The following is a 15,965-nucleotide window of genomic DNA, read 5'->3' as shown; positions in this document are numbered from 1 at the left end:
TGCCGTAAGAGAATTCAAATGTGCTTGGGATAGACCTAAGGCTAAATCCCAAATACGAAACAAAGACAAGGATCAAATGGGGCCTGCAGTTTTACAGCAGGTAGGATAATGGGCAGACGAGGGGGGCCAAGAGATTCTTATCTCCTGTCTCATTCGGTGTTTGTCGGCTACTGGCCAACTACCAAGCTCTAGAAGCTCTGGGCAGAAGCCAAGCTCTTGTTACTTGTACCTGCTACTGTTTAGCTTCATGCATTTCCTTATACCAGTTTGTTCCTCACTCAGTGAGGGTGATGTTTCCGTAGGGAAGGTTAGCGTTGAGATTAGCGTTACAACAAAAGGAAACAGGTTTTTGGGGTTGCTTAAAGACAATTATATGACCCAAATTATTGAGGAACCAACCAGGAGAGGGGCAATACTGGATTTGGTCATATCAAACAATGTAGAAGCAATAACAAATATTCAAGTCCTGGAACATTTGGGTAACAGTGATCATAGCATGGTCTCATTTGAAATAAATTATCAATAAATAGATTTCTTGGGTTCAACAAAGACCTTAAACTTTAGAAAGGCAGATTTTAATAAACGGAGGTCTAATCTAGTAGTAATACAATGGGATGATGTTTTTGCAGGGAAAAATGTAGAAGATAAATTGGCAGTCTTTAAAACATTGTTAGAAAAGCACACTTATCAGTGTATACCCTTGGGTAATAAGTATAAAAGAAATAAGTCAAAACCAATGTGGCTAAATAAACAGGTAGGGGAGGAAATGGACAAGAAGAGGAAGGCGTTTAGATTCTTTAAGTCAGAAGGGACGGAGACATTGTATCAGAATTATAAGGAATGTAACAAAAATTGCAAAAGGGCAATCAAATTAGCAAAAATGGATAATGAAAAAAGGATTGCAATAGAAAGTAAGGTCAACCCTAAAAAGTTCTTTAAGTACCTTAATAACAAAAAAATGAGAAAAGAAAATATAGGACCCTTTCAGTGTGAGATGGGTAGGCAGGTTATTATTGGAGATAAGGAAAAAGCTGAGGTATTGAACACATTCTTTGCCTCTGTGTTTACCAGGGAAGAATCAAGTTCCATAGTAATGCTGCAGGAGGAAGCCACAACCTCCATATTAATGAACAATTGGTTAACTGAGGAAGAAGTTCATAAGCGACTTGAAAAAATTAAAGTAAATAAGGCACCTGGCCCCGATGGCATACATCCAAGAGTTCTCAAGGAGTTAAGCTCAGTAATAGCCAAACCATTATATTTAATATTCAAGGACTCCATTTCCACAGGCTCAGTTCCACAAGATTGGCGTAAAGCAGATGTGGTGCCTATATTTAAAAAGGGAGCTAGATCACAACCGGGAAATTACAGACCTGTAAGCCTGACTTCAATAGTAGGGAAACTACTTGAAGGTTTGCATATGGGATAATATTCAGGAATACCTAATGGAAAACAAAATTATTAGTAATAGTCAGCATGGATTTATGAAGGATAGATCTTGCCAAACTAACCTTATTTGTTTCTTTGAGGAGGTAAGTAGGAATTTAGACCAGGGTAATGCAGTTGATGTGGTCTACTTAGATTTTGCAAAGGCTTTTGATACGGTTTCACACAAGAGGTTGGTGTACAAAATAAAGACAATTGGACTCAGTAATAATATATGCACCTGGATTGAAAACTGGTTAAAGGACAGACAACAGAGGGTTGTCATAAATGGAACTTTTTCAGGTTGGGCTAAAGTCGTGAGTGGAGTACCTCAGGGATCGGTACTGGGACCCCTGCTTTTTAACTTGTTTATTAATGACCTTGAGGTTGGGATCGAGAGAAAAGTCTACATCTTTGCTGATGATACTAAATTGTGTAAGGTAATAGAATCAGAGCAGGATGTAATTTCTCTTCAGAAGGACTTGGAGAGACTGGAAACGTGGGCAGGTAAATGGCAAATGAGGTTTAATACAGATAAATGTAAGGTTATGCATTTGGGATGCAAGAATAAAAAGGCGACTTACAAATTAAATGGAGATGTATTGGGGGAATCCTTGATGGAGAAGGATTTAGGAGTGCTTGTAGACAGCAGGCTTAGCAATAGTGCCCAATGTCATGCATTAGCTGAAAAGGCAAACAAGATCTTATCTTGCATCAAACAGGCAATGGATGGAAGGGAAGTAAACATAATTATGCTCCTTTACAAAGCACTAGTAAGACCACACCTTGAATATGGAGTACAATTTTGGGCACCAATCCTAAGAAAAGACATTATGAAACTAGAGAGAGTGCAGAGAAGAGCCACCAAATTAATAAAGCGGATGGACAATCTAATTTATGAGGAGAGGCTAGCTAAATTAGATTTATTTACAATAGAAAAGAGGCGTCTAAGAGGGGATATGATAACTATATACAAATATATTCGGGGACAATACAAGGAGCTTTCAAAAGAACTATTCATCCCACGGGCAGTACAAAGGACTCGGGCCATCCCTTAAGGTTGGAGGAAAGGAAATTTCACCAGCAACAAAGAAAAGGGTTCTTTACAGTAAGGGCAGTTAAAATGTGGAATTCATTACCCATGGAGACTGTGATGGCAGATACAATAGATTTGTTCAAAAAAAGGTTGGACATCTTTTTAGATGGGAAAGGTATACAGGTATATACCAAATAAGTATACATGGGAAGGATGTTGATCCAGGGATTAATCCGAATGTCAATTCTTGGAGTCAGGAAGGAATTCTTTTTTCCCCTTAATGGGGTTTTTGTTTGCCTTCCTCTGGATCAATAAGTATAGATATAGGATAAAGTATCTGTTGTCTAAATTTAGCATAGGTTGAACTTGATGGACCTATGTCTTTTTTCAACCTCATCTACTATGTATGTAACTATGTAAGGTGGAGAAGAGTATTTATTTCTTATAGAATGTTTAGTAAGAACAGGAACAATGTGCTCCGAGCTGTGTACATAATAAGCCTAACTACACACTGAACAATTCAACAGGGGATCTCTCATCCTGAGCATCACGCTCATGGTAACCACTCTCCTGAGGTGCCTTATTAATACTCCCTCTGCCCCTCTCCCTGCAGGTATTCTGTGTCTGCATTCTCACAGCTAGAGCGTGTTGGGATAAAGCACCCAAAGCCTCTTCCATTCATTGGAAACGTGCTGCTCTTCCATAAGGTAAGACATGAGCCATCTTTCATGAGCTGCTCCACTGTCAGAGGGGCCTACAGGGCAATGCTGGGGGTAGGACTATCAGAAGGATTTTATCTGCTCTAATTCCACCTCCATGCAATGACAAACTATACTACATGGACTATAAGATGAGCATCTCAATACACTTCAACCCCTGTGAATATGATCACATTTCACTATATAATTATGCCAATTAGCTCTGTATACTTCAGGCTGACAGAATATGAGCGTGCAGCTCTGTGTAATGAATATCTCTATACACTGCTACTTAGTATCTCTATAGAACTAATAACATGGTAACCTGGTGATGATTATCTCGCTACACTTCCATCCCCCATAAAATGATCATGCTTAAAGCTGCAGTTCAGTCAATATCCTGCATGTGTGGTTTTTTTTAATAAATCAGTTCTGTAGTAAGAAAAAATACTTTTAGCATTTTCTGTTTTTAAAAAACCAACTTTGAAAGACCAATTTTCTTGTATTCTATTTTAACAGCCATTTGCTAAGGCACTGCCCCTTCATGTCCTGTCACAAGCCCTGGCACACCCCTTTGTCAGCCCTGCCCTTCCTCTAGCACTTGTAAGTGCAGGAATGCTCATGAATATTCATGAGCTTCCACTGCCAGTCAAGCAGATTATAAACAAATGCCAGCTTTTAATATGTCACCAAATTTCGACCTATCAATACATGGAGAACGAATTGACCTGCAGCTATACAGTTCTTTAGCTAATTAGAGATTGCACACATGAAACTATTGAAGTAAAAAAATAAATGTAAAAAAAGACTGAACTGCAGCTTTAATATCTCTGTACATACACTCCCAGCCCCTTGCTTATGAACTTTGTAATTACTGGAGAACTCGAATACATTTGTTTTTCTGGAAGCGACCCCTTGCTTCATTAAGAAGAAATTGATTTACAAGGGAGCCAGTAACTCAAACCTATTCACCACTGGCCTTTTACCATCATATTTCTGGAAGTGTAGGCATTTCCACTTTGTGTAACTATATGCCGCTGCATTTGCGCTCCGTGAAGTGGGGTAATATCCATGATACGGCTATGACGTGTATTTCTTTCCCCAGGGATTTTGGGAGGGAGACAAGCAACTAATACAGAAGTATGGGCCAATCTGTGGGTGAGCCACTTTGCACCGCGTGTGTGTGTGTGTCTGGAGAGCAGCGTTCGCCTACACTAGTACACACTGCACATCACTTTCATAGAGCACACGACAAACCTGCATAATGGTTTAATAAAAAGTCGGGAAGCCGTGCTTGAAGCGTGCGCCTATTAGGTTTTAAAGCAGCAATGCCGCCATTTTGGGAATTTTTATCGGATCTGGGGGTGTGGGGGATTTTCCTGGAGATTAACTGCACTATTCCTAACTCTGGGGACCTTCCCGGTTCCCAAGATATTTACCTATTTTATGTGCGTGGTAAAATGAAAGTAAAATCGTAGGTGGCTGCTCGTGCCATCCAATAGGAAGCTAGCTATGGCATGCTTGGTCAAGCTTCCTATTGGCTTGGAGAGTGGGGCTTAGATGGCAGCCATATTCATTTATACAACAAAAAACTGACAAAGATGCCCAAAGCTACTTCCAATGTGACAAAAATACACAGTGCAATACTTATATATTCTCTTGAAAAAATGGTCATTTAGTTTAACCCTTTGGCCAAAGCGTCTTAAGCCTGCTGCCACTTTCAAGGCATGACCGTAGCAGGTCCTAACACTCCCTGGGTAAAAATTCTTATTAACCTGTATAATTACAGGAAGAATGATCACATTGGATCTGTCGTAACCTGGCAAAATAAAAACTGACCTGTCAACTTGGAGAGTGGGGAGGGGCAAGCTTAAACCTTGGGGGGGGGGGGAGGGGTCACTACCCTCCCAAAATCAACTGAGACCAGCTAGCTGTGGCATGCTTAGTCAAGCTTCCTATTGGCTTGGAGAATGAGGCTTAGATGACAGCCATATTAATTTCCAGTGACCGGATACACCAGCACATGAAAAGGTAAATATCTAAGAAACGGGGGCACCACGAAATTAAACAAAAAACATAGTTCAGCCCCAGGAGGCCCGCTGGATACAATTGAAAAAAAGAAAAGACATTTCCTCTCCCTTCTTGTCAATTTATATGGCTTAAGCCTTTTAAAAATGGCATTCAAAAGTAACACCCATTTAATAAAAGGATTGGATCTCCTGCATTAACACACAGCACTGGTACTCTTTAAACGTTAGCTCAACCACTGTCAACAAGATCGTAAACTGGGTTTGCTTGATAGATGATACAATGTGTTGTAGGAAGCCAGTTTTATATTACGATGCAATTTGTCAGACTAGCGTATTCTGTAGACTACGTGAAAGTGATGCTTTGTAATTGAGAAAGTAGTGGTACTGTTTACCCATTATTACAGGAGTGGGCAACTCCCTTCCTCAAGGGCCACCAACAGGTCCGATTGTAAGGATATTCCTGCTTCAGCACAGGCGGCTCAATCAATGACTGACCCACTGATTGAGCTGCCTGTGCTGAAGTAGGGATTTCCTTAAAACCTTGCCAGTTGGTGGCCCTTGAGGACTGGAGTTGGCCACTCCTGCATTAGTACATCAAACGCTGACCAGCGGTTCTGTCTCCTCTCCTGCAGATATTACATGGGGCGGCGTGCTATGATTCTGTTATGTGAACCCGAGGCCATCAAACAGGTTCTGCAAAAGGATTTCGGCAACTTCAGAAATAGGATGGTGAGTTGGGGGACGGGGGGAGCTCTCTCTGATGGGAGGCGCAGGAGCGGTTTAAAAGTAACTGCACTGGCTTTGTACAGCTAAACCGATTTTACTGCAGCACCCACTCGTCACCATAAGCAAGCCACTTTGCCTGTGCCTAAGAACATTTAATTGTAAGCTCTTCAGGGCAGGGACCAAACTGACTGCAATATTCTTTATTCTAAATAAGTAAAAAAAAACAAAAAAAAGAGAGATGACAAAATATTAATATATTTATATCTGTAACAATGTAACATAAAACCTGGCAGCAAGTAAAAGGGAGCTGCACTCTTTGGCCTTAGAAAAATAACTTCTTGGTGCTAGAGGGGTATGAAACACATTGCAAAGCATATCAGAGTAAAGTAGTATTGGTAAATTAAAGGGGTTGTTGCTATATACATTTATTAATGGGTGAGTGGGTTATTCTTATGATAATGGAAAAGATACATCCCTGAATATCGGGGAGGGCTGATGGGACAAGGGGTTCGTGTCTCTGCTTAACCTGCCCCCCTCTGCTGTCTGCTCGCAGAAGCTGAACATGGTGACCAAGCCAATGAGTGACAGTCTCCTGTGCCTGCGAGACGACCAGTGGAAGCGCGTGCGCAGTGTGCTGACACCGTCCTTCAGCGCCGCCCGCATGAAAGAGGTGAGATAACTGTGTCATACCAGGGCATGAACAGACGCTCATCCCAAGAAAGGGTGACCATTGCCCAGACAACCACCATGGCCGCTACCCACGAGAGTAAGATATCGGTGCTACTCTGTCCTGTCCTTGGCATATCCCTAACCCTGGGCCAGTGTGACTGCCCTGCTAAAGGCCGCGGCCCGCTGCCTGCGCAGCACGCGCGCCTGCGAGGCAGGCGGCGCGTGCAGCCGAGTCCCCCGGTCTGCAGAGAGCTGCAGGAGGAAAGACAGGGGGGTGGCGTGACGGGGGAGCGACCATGATGTCACCCAGCAGGTTTGCCCTCATTGGCTGAACCGCCGGGGTGCGTGGCCTAGCGCTCCGTCGTGACTCCTGCTCTCAATTTTCTTGAGAGCAGGAGTTTCTGTTGGCGCAGCGCGGTAGTCCCCCCTCGCAGCGGGCCTGGCCCCATTGTGGGGCAGCTCTTGTCCCTGCAGTGTCCACCACAGCGGGCACTGCAGTAGCCAGCGGGGACCTGGCCTTACTCTCAATGTATTACTTCCTGGTAGCACATTTTATAAATAAATCTCTCTCACTCTACCTGTCTCCATCTCACTCCCAATATCCCTCCATCCTGCACATCCCTCTCTCTCTCATCCTTCATCCAGACTCCCTCTCACTCTCCCTCTCTCTCTCCCATATCGCTCTCTCTCTCCCATCTCTTGCTCTCTCTCTCTCCCATCTCTTGCTCTCTCTCTCTCCCATCTCTCGCTCTCTCTCCCATCTCTTGCTCTCTCTCACATCTCTCACTCTCTCCCATCTCGTGCTCTCTCTCTCTATTCCTCGCCCATCTCGCGCTCTCTCCCTCTCCCATCTCGCTCTCCCTCTCCCATCTCGCGCTCCCTCTCCCATCTCGCGCTCTCTCTCCCATCTCGCGCTCTCTCTCCCATCTCGCGCTCTCTCTCCCATCTTGCGCTCTCTCTCCTCGCGCTCTCTCTCCCATCTTGCGCTCTCTCTCCCATCTCGCGCTCTCTCTCCCATCTCGCGCTCTCTCTCCCTCTCCCATCTCGCGCTCTCTTCCTCTCCCATCTCGCGCTCTCTTCCTCTCCCATCTCGCGCACTCTTCCTCTCCCATCTCGCGCGCTCTCTCTCTCCCATCTCGCGCTCTTCCTCTCCCATCTCACGCGCTCTTCCTCTCCCATCTCGCGCGCTCTCTCTCTCCCATCTCGCGCTCTTCCTCTCCCATCTCGCGCGCTCTTCCTCTCCAATCTCGCGCGTTCTGCCTCTCCCATCTCGCGCGCTCTTCCTCTCCCATCTCGCGCGCTCTCTCTCTCCCATCTCGCGCTCTTCCTCTCCCATCTCGCGCGCTCTTCCTCTCCCATCTCGCGCGCTCTCTCTCTCCCATCTCGCGCTCTCTCTCTCTCTCCCATCTCGCGCTCTTCCTCTCCCATCTCGCGCGCTCTTCCTCTCCCATCTCGCGCGCTCTCTCTCTCCCATCTCGCGCTCTCTCTCTCTCCCATCTCGCGCTCTTCCTCTCCCATCTCGCGCGCTCTTCCTCTCCAATCTCGCGCGCTCTTCCTCTCCCATCTCGCGCGCTCTTCCTCTCCCACCTCGCGCGCTCTTCCTCTCCCATCTCGCGCGCTCTTCTTCTCCCATCTCGCGCGCTCTTCCTCTCCCATCTCGCGCGCTCTTCCTCTCCCATCTCGCGCGCTCTTCTTCTCCCATCTCGCGCGCTCTTCCTCTCCCATCTCGCGCGCTCTTCCTCTCCCATCTCGCGCTCTCTCGCTTTCTCTCTCCCATCTCCCTCTCCCATCTCGCTCTCTCTCGCTCTCTCTCGCTCTCGCTCCCTCTCGCTCCCTCTACCATCTCGCTCTCTCGCCCTCCCCCATCCCTGCCTCACACACTAAGCTCCCTTCCTCCTTCATCCCCTAGATGTGCCCCCTAATAAACGATGCTTGTGACGTGTTGGTGAGTAACCTACGGGGATTTGCAGACTCCGGAGAGCCGTGTAATGTGCAAAGGTAACTGCCCCCGACCTCTGACCGCGGACTCTGCTGCTAATAACTGCGGCATTAGAATCTAAGTCACTTTGCTGCCACTGGCGACTGTAACTCCTGGTCTGAAAAATGAAAATATTCTTTTTATTTACAATGGGAAATCTGCAGGGAAAGTGAGTGATTGCTAATCTCTTTTGCTTTACCTTATGATAAGGTAATTTGATTTACGCAACTTCTTTTACTCATTAAATAGCCAATTTAGCTGGGAGGCAGGATACGGGTGAGATAAGGACAGGAACGCTCATGTTACAGTGTTTAAACTCCCTGTCCGTTGTGACCACCTTTAGGGGACCAAGATGGCAGTTCTGCATGGGTCTCTTTTATAACTTGGGGGGGCCCCCTGCTTCTCACCTATGCTGAAAAAAAGGGGGAATTATCCTTGGAACGGTCCCTTAATAAGAAAAGTCTTTGAGCTCTAATTAAACGTCTCTACTTTTTTTTTTAAGGGAGTGTTCTCATTTCTGGACACTTTATACCACCCTGATTTGCCTAATTGTGCTTGTTAAATGTATGAATATTTCTGATGGCAACGGGGACCGAGGGTGCCTTAGATTTTAAGACCTTTTGATAAATCCTGGCGGTGGCAGCGTAATTGGGGTGAACATTTTTGGGGTGTGCGCGCTCATTTTAGTGCCTCGCGGGAAAGTGCGAAACAATTGTGATGTCCACGTTGTCGCTAGTCTCGCTAACCCCTTTCACATACGTTCCCCGTGACCAATCGTGTATGTGACACAAATCTGTTTTCTTTCTAAAGAATGTGGAATTAGAATTGCGTTGAAGGGGGGGGGGAGGGGGGAAGTAGCATTACTTCGGGTGTGAAAATAAAATAAAATAAATGTTTTAGTGCATCACTTTAACCACTTACACCTGAATTATTGAGATTTATCTGTTGAATAGTCTCAATCCTGGTACTTAATACCTTTCAGAAAAGATCAGCGTAGGAAGCAGAAGCCTCTCGGGTTTCAATGTTTCCAAACATTTCCAGGATGAATGATGTAAAAAGTCTTATACTTGTCTGATCACAGCATCAATTGCCCTGTTTTTGACAATGTAAAACTTCACTGTCAATTTGTTACATTTGTTCCTACATGGGTCTGCACCTTTAATATTCTATTCACATGAAGGGATATTATATCCAGGAGAAAGAAGAAACTCAATGTATTTCCTGGCTGTTTCCATGACAGTGGTCAACAATGCGTTAAGTTCCACCCTCCAGCTGAGATAAGACAGGAATATTTACCTGTGGGAGGACCTATAAATAGCCCCTCCTTCCCTCCACAGGTAGTCTTACTTTCTGTCCTACCGTACCTGAGGTAGCTGTTAGGTGTTTTCTATAATATAGAAGGGGGCTTACCTGATTACCTAGTAGTCGATCCACAGAAGTTGTCTGCCTCTCTCTCCCGCTGAAGACCAGACGTCCTCACTCCGAGGAGTTTGCTGTTCTGGGGGCCATTGGGAGGCCATGCTGCAAATGGCAGGAAACTAGATTCCATCATTGAGAGAACCTCCAGAGGTAAGTCTTGGGTTTTTTTCGACCTCAAGAGTGAGAGGTCTAACGGCCGAGGCATGTGAACTTATAGGTCCAAAAGGGGTTCCTCAATAGCAACATCGTGGCGCAGAGGCCAGAGCTCTCATTTGTGGGCCGAGGGAATGTGGACCCCAATATAGAGCAACTGGGAAAGTTCACATGAGCTGTGGAGAGCTCAAACATCCCATGTACTGTAGGATGAAGACTCTAGCAATTTCAGAACGTTTGGGCACAAACTATTAGTTTCCTGGATGCTCAACGTTGTCGGTAGGGGATGTTGTCTGGAGTTCAAGACGTTATCTGGAAGACAGAAGTTTATAAGATTCTGATGGCCAGGAAACAAGCTGGCCAGGGAGGCCTAACCAACATTGTCTAACAGCTGTTGAACGACCGAGTGATCCATCCGGTTTCGCCACAAGAGAAATATCGAGGTATCTACTCGCCAATGTTCCCCGAAAAGAAGGCAAATGGAAAATTCAGGTCCATCTAGACCTAAGGGGAGTAAACAAACGTGTCAAAGTAAGACAGTTCAAGATGGAGTCCTGCAAGACCATTACTTCAGTAGAGGACCAGGGCAGTAGATCTGAATGATACCTACAGTACTTCTGCATGCCCATATGTTGGACACAAAAGGTATCTAGGATACAAAAGGTATCTAAAATTTGCGATAGGGATAAAGCACTAATAAATTCAAAACGCTTCCCTTTTGCCTCTCGACTTTGCTGAGAACATTCACAAGGGTGTTAATAAAACTCATCGCCGAGTTAAGGAAGGAGGGAATACAAATATTCCACTACCTCGACCAATTCCCCTGATACCAAGTGTTGGCAGAGGTGGTTGCAATACTCCTGAAATTGGCCATGCAGAGTCTGGTTCCCACACATTATCCAACTCTTGGCAGATAAACCATGGCAACTGCCAGTGTTTTAAAGGCCTGCTATCCCAGGGTACAGTGCAGCACCACAATCCAGAGGCATGGAGGTTGAACTGGAACTGCTCAGATCCAGAGAGCTGTCACACAAGGTGGTACAATCCTTGATGGTGGCAAGGAAGAAAACGACTTCTACAGTGTACCATAGATTCTGACAGTGATTCCCTCTGTGGTGTCAACACAAAAATGTAAGCTTCTTGGAACCTCTTCCTCTCACAATTCTGGAGCTCCTGTAAGAGGGTCTAGAGCTGGGATTCAGCACTAGCTCACTGATGGTACCAGTGTCCACACTATCAGCACTGCTAGGAAAGCACTTTGCTGCCATAGATCTCATAGGTCGATTCTCAAGCTTTGAAAAAAATCAGACCACAATAAGGATCCAGTTCATTTTTGGGATTTACCATTAGTATTACGGGCTCTAAACACATGCCCCATTGAGAAGCTTCTCAAGCTTCAGATACGGACCTAACGTTAAAGACGGTCCTGTTGACAACAGTGACGTTGGCAAGTAGGATTGGTGAATTACAGGCATTGTCGGTAAAGGAACTTTCTCTGATCTTCCATCAAGACAAGGTCGTCTTGAGGCCAATTCAATTCTAATTAGCCAAGGACGTTTCAAAATCCCATCCCAACCAGGAGGTAATATTACTCTAATTTTGCCCGAAACAAATGACAAAAAACGAATTCTACATACTTTAGACATGGTAAGGTGTTTAAAACTCTACCTTTCCAGAACAGAAGGATTTTGGAGGTCAGAGCGGCTGTTCATCCTTCCAAAGAGATGAATGAAGGGGCAAGCAGCCTCAGTCTACGATAAGTCACTAGATCTTAATGGCTATCAAGGAGGCCTATACTATTCAGAAAATTCGAGCCCAGTGCTGGTAAAAGCCCATTCTGCGAGAGACAGGGCTACATTCAGCACAGCAAAGGTGCAGGCTTCCTGCACAGATTTCTGCAGGGCGTTAATATAGAATTCGTACGTTTTATTAAGTACTATTCTGTGGCTGTACATGTCTCTCTGTAGATGCATGCTTTGGCAGGAGGGTCCTGCAGATAATTATCACAACTTAAATAAAAGATTATATTTGAGTGACAAGGAGTGTAGTGTTTGTTCTAGGACACCCCCCCCCCCCCCTTTTGTATGTGGGTACTGCTTTGGCAAGTCCCATTGGTGGCCACTGCCATGGGGACAACCAGCAAAATAGAAAATTGATACCCAACTTACCGTAATTTTATTTTCCTGGAGAGTCCGTCCATGGCAGTGCTCACCAATCCCCTCCCAAAGTTATGTCTAAAATTATATTAATGTTTCTATTGATATATTTCAGCTTTTGACCTGAGACTACCTGGGGAGGAAAGGAGGGGCTATTTATAGGTCCTCCCACAGGTAGAAATTTCAGTGCTATCTCAGCTGGAGGGTGGAACTTAATCCATTGGGGAGCACTGTCATGGATGGACTCTCCAAGGGAAAAAAAAATACGGTAAATTGGCTATCAATTTTCAATTTTTTTTCAACAGAATAATCAATCTGGCATGGGCTGGATAGTGTACTCGAATCATGGTTACCATTTCAGTGTCAAACTAGCCACATACGATCTTAACCCTTTCACAATACCATGCAAAACAAAGTGATTCTTGCCTTTAGCAGCGAAGGTTAAGAATTCAGCATTAAGTTGCCCTGATTTCTGTGTTAATACAGAACAAAGGGGGATTCAGCATGGAAAAGCAGAATAACGGCACGTAGGATTTTCACTCGGCGGGGAAGGGGTTACACCCGCTCTTTTCTTTCCCTTGCAGGTGTTACGCCTGTTTCACCATGGATGCGGTAGCGAGTGTGGCATTCGGGACCCAGGTTGACTCTCAGAAAGACCCGGACCATCCCTTAGTGCAGAACAGCAAGAGGTTCCTGGAACTTTTCACCCCATTCAAACCTCTTGTGCTGATGTCGTGTAAGTGTGCGGTGGGGGGGAGAGGGGCTGGGGGGGGGGGGAGAGAGAGGTGCTTGGGCGCCTGATCCTAAATAACCTAAATGGTTAACCATGGAACGGCAAATCATGTCATTAAAGGGTGGTGGTGAAAGTTTTCGCATTAGAATTAAACTCATTGACATACCAATTTGCCTTTACACCCTGTTATAATAACTCTGTAATTTATAAATGTAAAGCTTAGAAGTAAAAGTATTCAATTTTAATCTCTAACAAGATGTGTTGGGCTTTTTAATAACATAGTGCAATACCTCCAAGCCGGCCAAAAAAAAGGACTTTTTGTAAACATTCTAACAATCTATTTGAGTCCTTGAACACATCTTAACTAAAAGCAAATCTGTGTCTGCCTTTTAATTTAATCAAGTGTTTTCTTTATCCTCATCCCATCCACCCGGTCTTAATCAGAGAGCCAATAAAGATGTAGAATCTCTTGTTAAACACACAGTGTCATCAGAAAAAAGGGAGCAGTCAGATGAAATCAAAGACTTATAGGTGTTTTAACCGAAACCCATCACCAATATGTAACGTCCTAGACATGTTCCTGCTATCCGTGCACTTTGGTCCTAAACGGGACTTCCCCCTTAACTATTGACCATTTGTTTGGATGCCTTTTGAACCTGGATCATATAAATAAATACAAATGTGTTACCAAAAAGCTGGAGAAACAGTGGGCTAGGAATCCTAGTGTAATGAGGTATCACCGTGCAGCGTGCACACATCCGACTACCCACTGCTTCGCCTAACTTGCCCAGGGCCTCGGCGGCAGGGTGCTCTGTCACCCATGGACGCCTCGGACAAAGCGGAGCAGTTTCCCATGGCCAAAGTAATTCTGGCGAGATGTTGGATCGTCGTCTTGGTGGAAGATTTAGCACTGCAATTAAAATAGGAATTGACCTGTACATTAACGCACACCTTATTGTAATACTGTAAATGTGCAATGACGTACCAATGATTGGATTCCCATTTCTAACCAGGTTCAGAGGGATATTAATGATGTTGAACTGTTGATGAACTGATGGGGATGTTTCAGAAACTCATTCCTCCTATATACGGGGGAGTCCTTGTGAAAATAAATGTGACAAACCCTTATGACCCCTTTCAGCTGGCACAGAAATACATGGCAGGCCTCTCTATCACCAACAGGACTACAGTTTAAAGCTTTTTAACCCCTTTACTGCCACAGGGGGCCAGTAACATGCTGTGGCATATGGCAATACAGAGTTTGTCATTAAACCATTGGGAGTTTTTACATAGTTACATAGTCGATGAGGTTGAAAAAGAACATACGTCCATCAAGTTCAACCTGTGCCAAATTTAGACAACAGATACTTTATCCTATATTTTTGGTGTTTGTATTTTCATGAACCGAGTCCTTTGGCAGAGAAGGGGTTGTATGTATGTACCGTATGCATATACTGTATGTATGTCTCTTTTTATATAGTGCCATTATTGTACATAGCGCTTCACAGCAGTAACACACGTGACATAATAATATAAAATAACACATAATGGGAAGAAGCGCTTCAGACATAAAAGTGACATTTCGGAAAATGAGTCCCTGCCCCAAAGAGCTTACAATCTAAGCGAGTTTAATAATAATAATAATAATCTCCAATTCTAAGGTTGATCCATTTTATATTTGGCCCCATCCCCTCTCTGCACAGTTTGTACACTGATTTTCCCCGTCCTTTCTCCCACTAATTGAACTTCCCTTCTTCCCGAGGCAGTGGCGTTTCCCTCCATCATGATTCCCATCGCTCGCTGGCTGCCCAATAAGAACCGGGACCAGATAAACCGCTTCTTCCTCAAGGTCTTCAGGGACATGATTGCTTTGAGAGATCGCCAATCAGCTAACGAGGTACCAGGAATCTCATTGCTCACTGCACAGCACTCTGCTCTTTTGTGTGTCTTTGTGCTGCTACAGTAACAATAATTTAGTTTAATGGCATTAATAATATACAGAGATGTGTACTCGCTATTTCATAGGCACACCGAATTCTTGCCCCACAATACTTAGTCTAATTTTCTTTCTGTGCCTGACGCAGTTGGAGTCCTATAAATCTCCCACTTCAAAGCTAGCCATACTATCCCCCGTAAACTCGCCTGTTTACTAGAACAGTTGATTGTTGTGAAATTGCCCCTTTTCTGCCAGAGAGGCCGTTGTTGCAAAGCGAAATAGTACAGATGACTAAGATGCATCAACCTCATTACTTCTGCAGAGACCTGAAATACTGAGCAGTGAACATCTGGATGTGTGCGCACAGCAATGTAATTATGCAGAGGATGCGCACAGCAATATCAATTTGGAGAGCAATGTCAAATCTTTGTAAAACCTGCAACATGTATTTTTAATGTTCATGTAATGTTCATGTAATGTATCAATGTGTATACAGAACATTTGGAACATGTGCAGAACATTTGGAACCACACACACACGATAGGTGCATTTACACACGCACACATACATTTACACATACACACACACACGTATACGTACGTACATATGCACACAGATACATTTACTTACACGCGCACACACGGATACATTTACTTACACACGCGCACACACACAGATACATTTAGTTACACATGCACACACAGATACATTTAGTTACACACGGACACACACGGCTACATTTAGTTACACACGCACACACACAGATACATTTAGTTACACACGCACACACACAGATACATTTAGTTACACACACACACACACACAGATACATTTAGTTACACACGCACACACACGGATACATTTAGTTACACACGCACACACACGGATACATTTAGTTACACACGCGCACACACGGATACATTTAGTTACACACGCACACACACAGATACATTTAGTTACACACACACACACACACACACACACACACACACACACACACACACAC

At 44.4% G+C, this 15,965-nt stretch overlaps 1 protein-coding gene across 1 annotated transcript in view; it reads left to right on the top strand.

Annotated features, from left to right (window-relative positions):
- LOC142496092 (thromboxane-A synthase-like) overlaps positions 1-15,965 on the top strand; it is an 83,562-nt gene that overhangs the window by 48,667 nt on the left and 18,930 nt on the right. Inside the window, 7 exon segments of the mRNA XM_075602486.1 lie at positions 3,075-3,168; positions 4,265-4,317; positions 5,822-5,918; positions 6,469-6,585; positions 8,494-8,582; positions 12,875-13,026; positions 14,790-14,920. Of these exon segments, the coding sequence (XP_075458601.1) occupies positions 3,075-3,168; positions 4,265-4,317; positions 5,822-5,918; positions 6,469-6,585; positions 8,494-8,582; positions 12,875-13,026; positions 14,790-14,920 (733 nt within the window).

This window comes from Ascaphus truei, chromosome 5, assembly GCF_040206685.1.
Source record: "Ascaphus truei isolate aAscTru1 chromosome 5, aAscTru1.hap1, whole genome shotgun sequence".
Lineage (NCBI taxonomy): Eukaryota > Metazoa > Chordata > Amphibia > Anura > Ascaphidae > Ascaphus > Ascaphus truei.
Note: the sequence above shows the minus strand (reverse complement) of the source record. Positions and strands in the feature narration are given on the sequence as shown.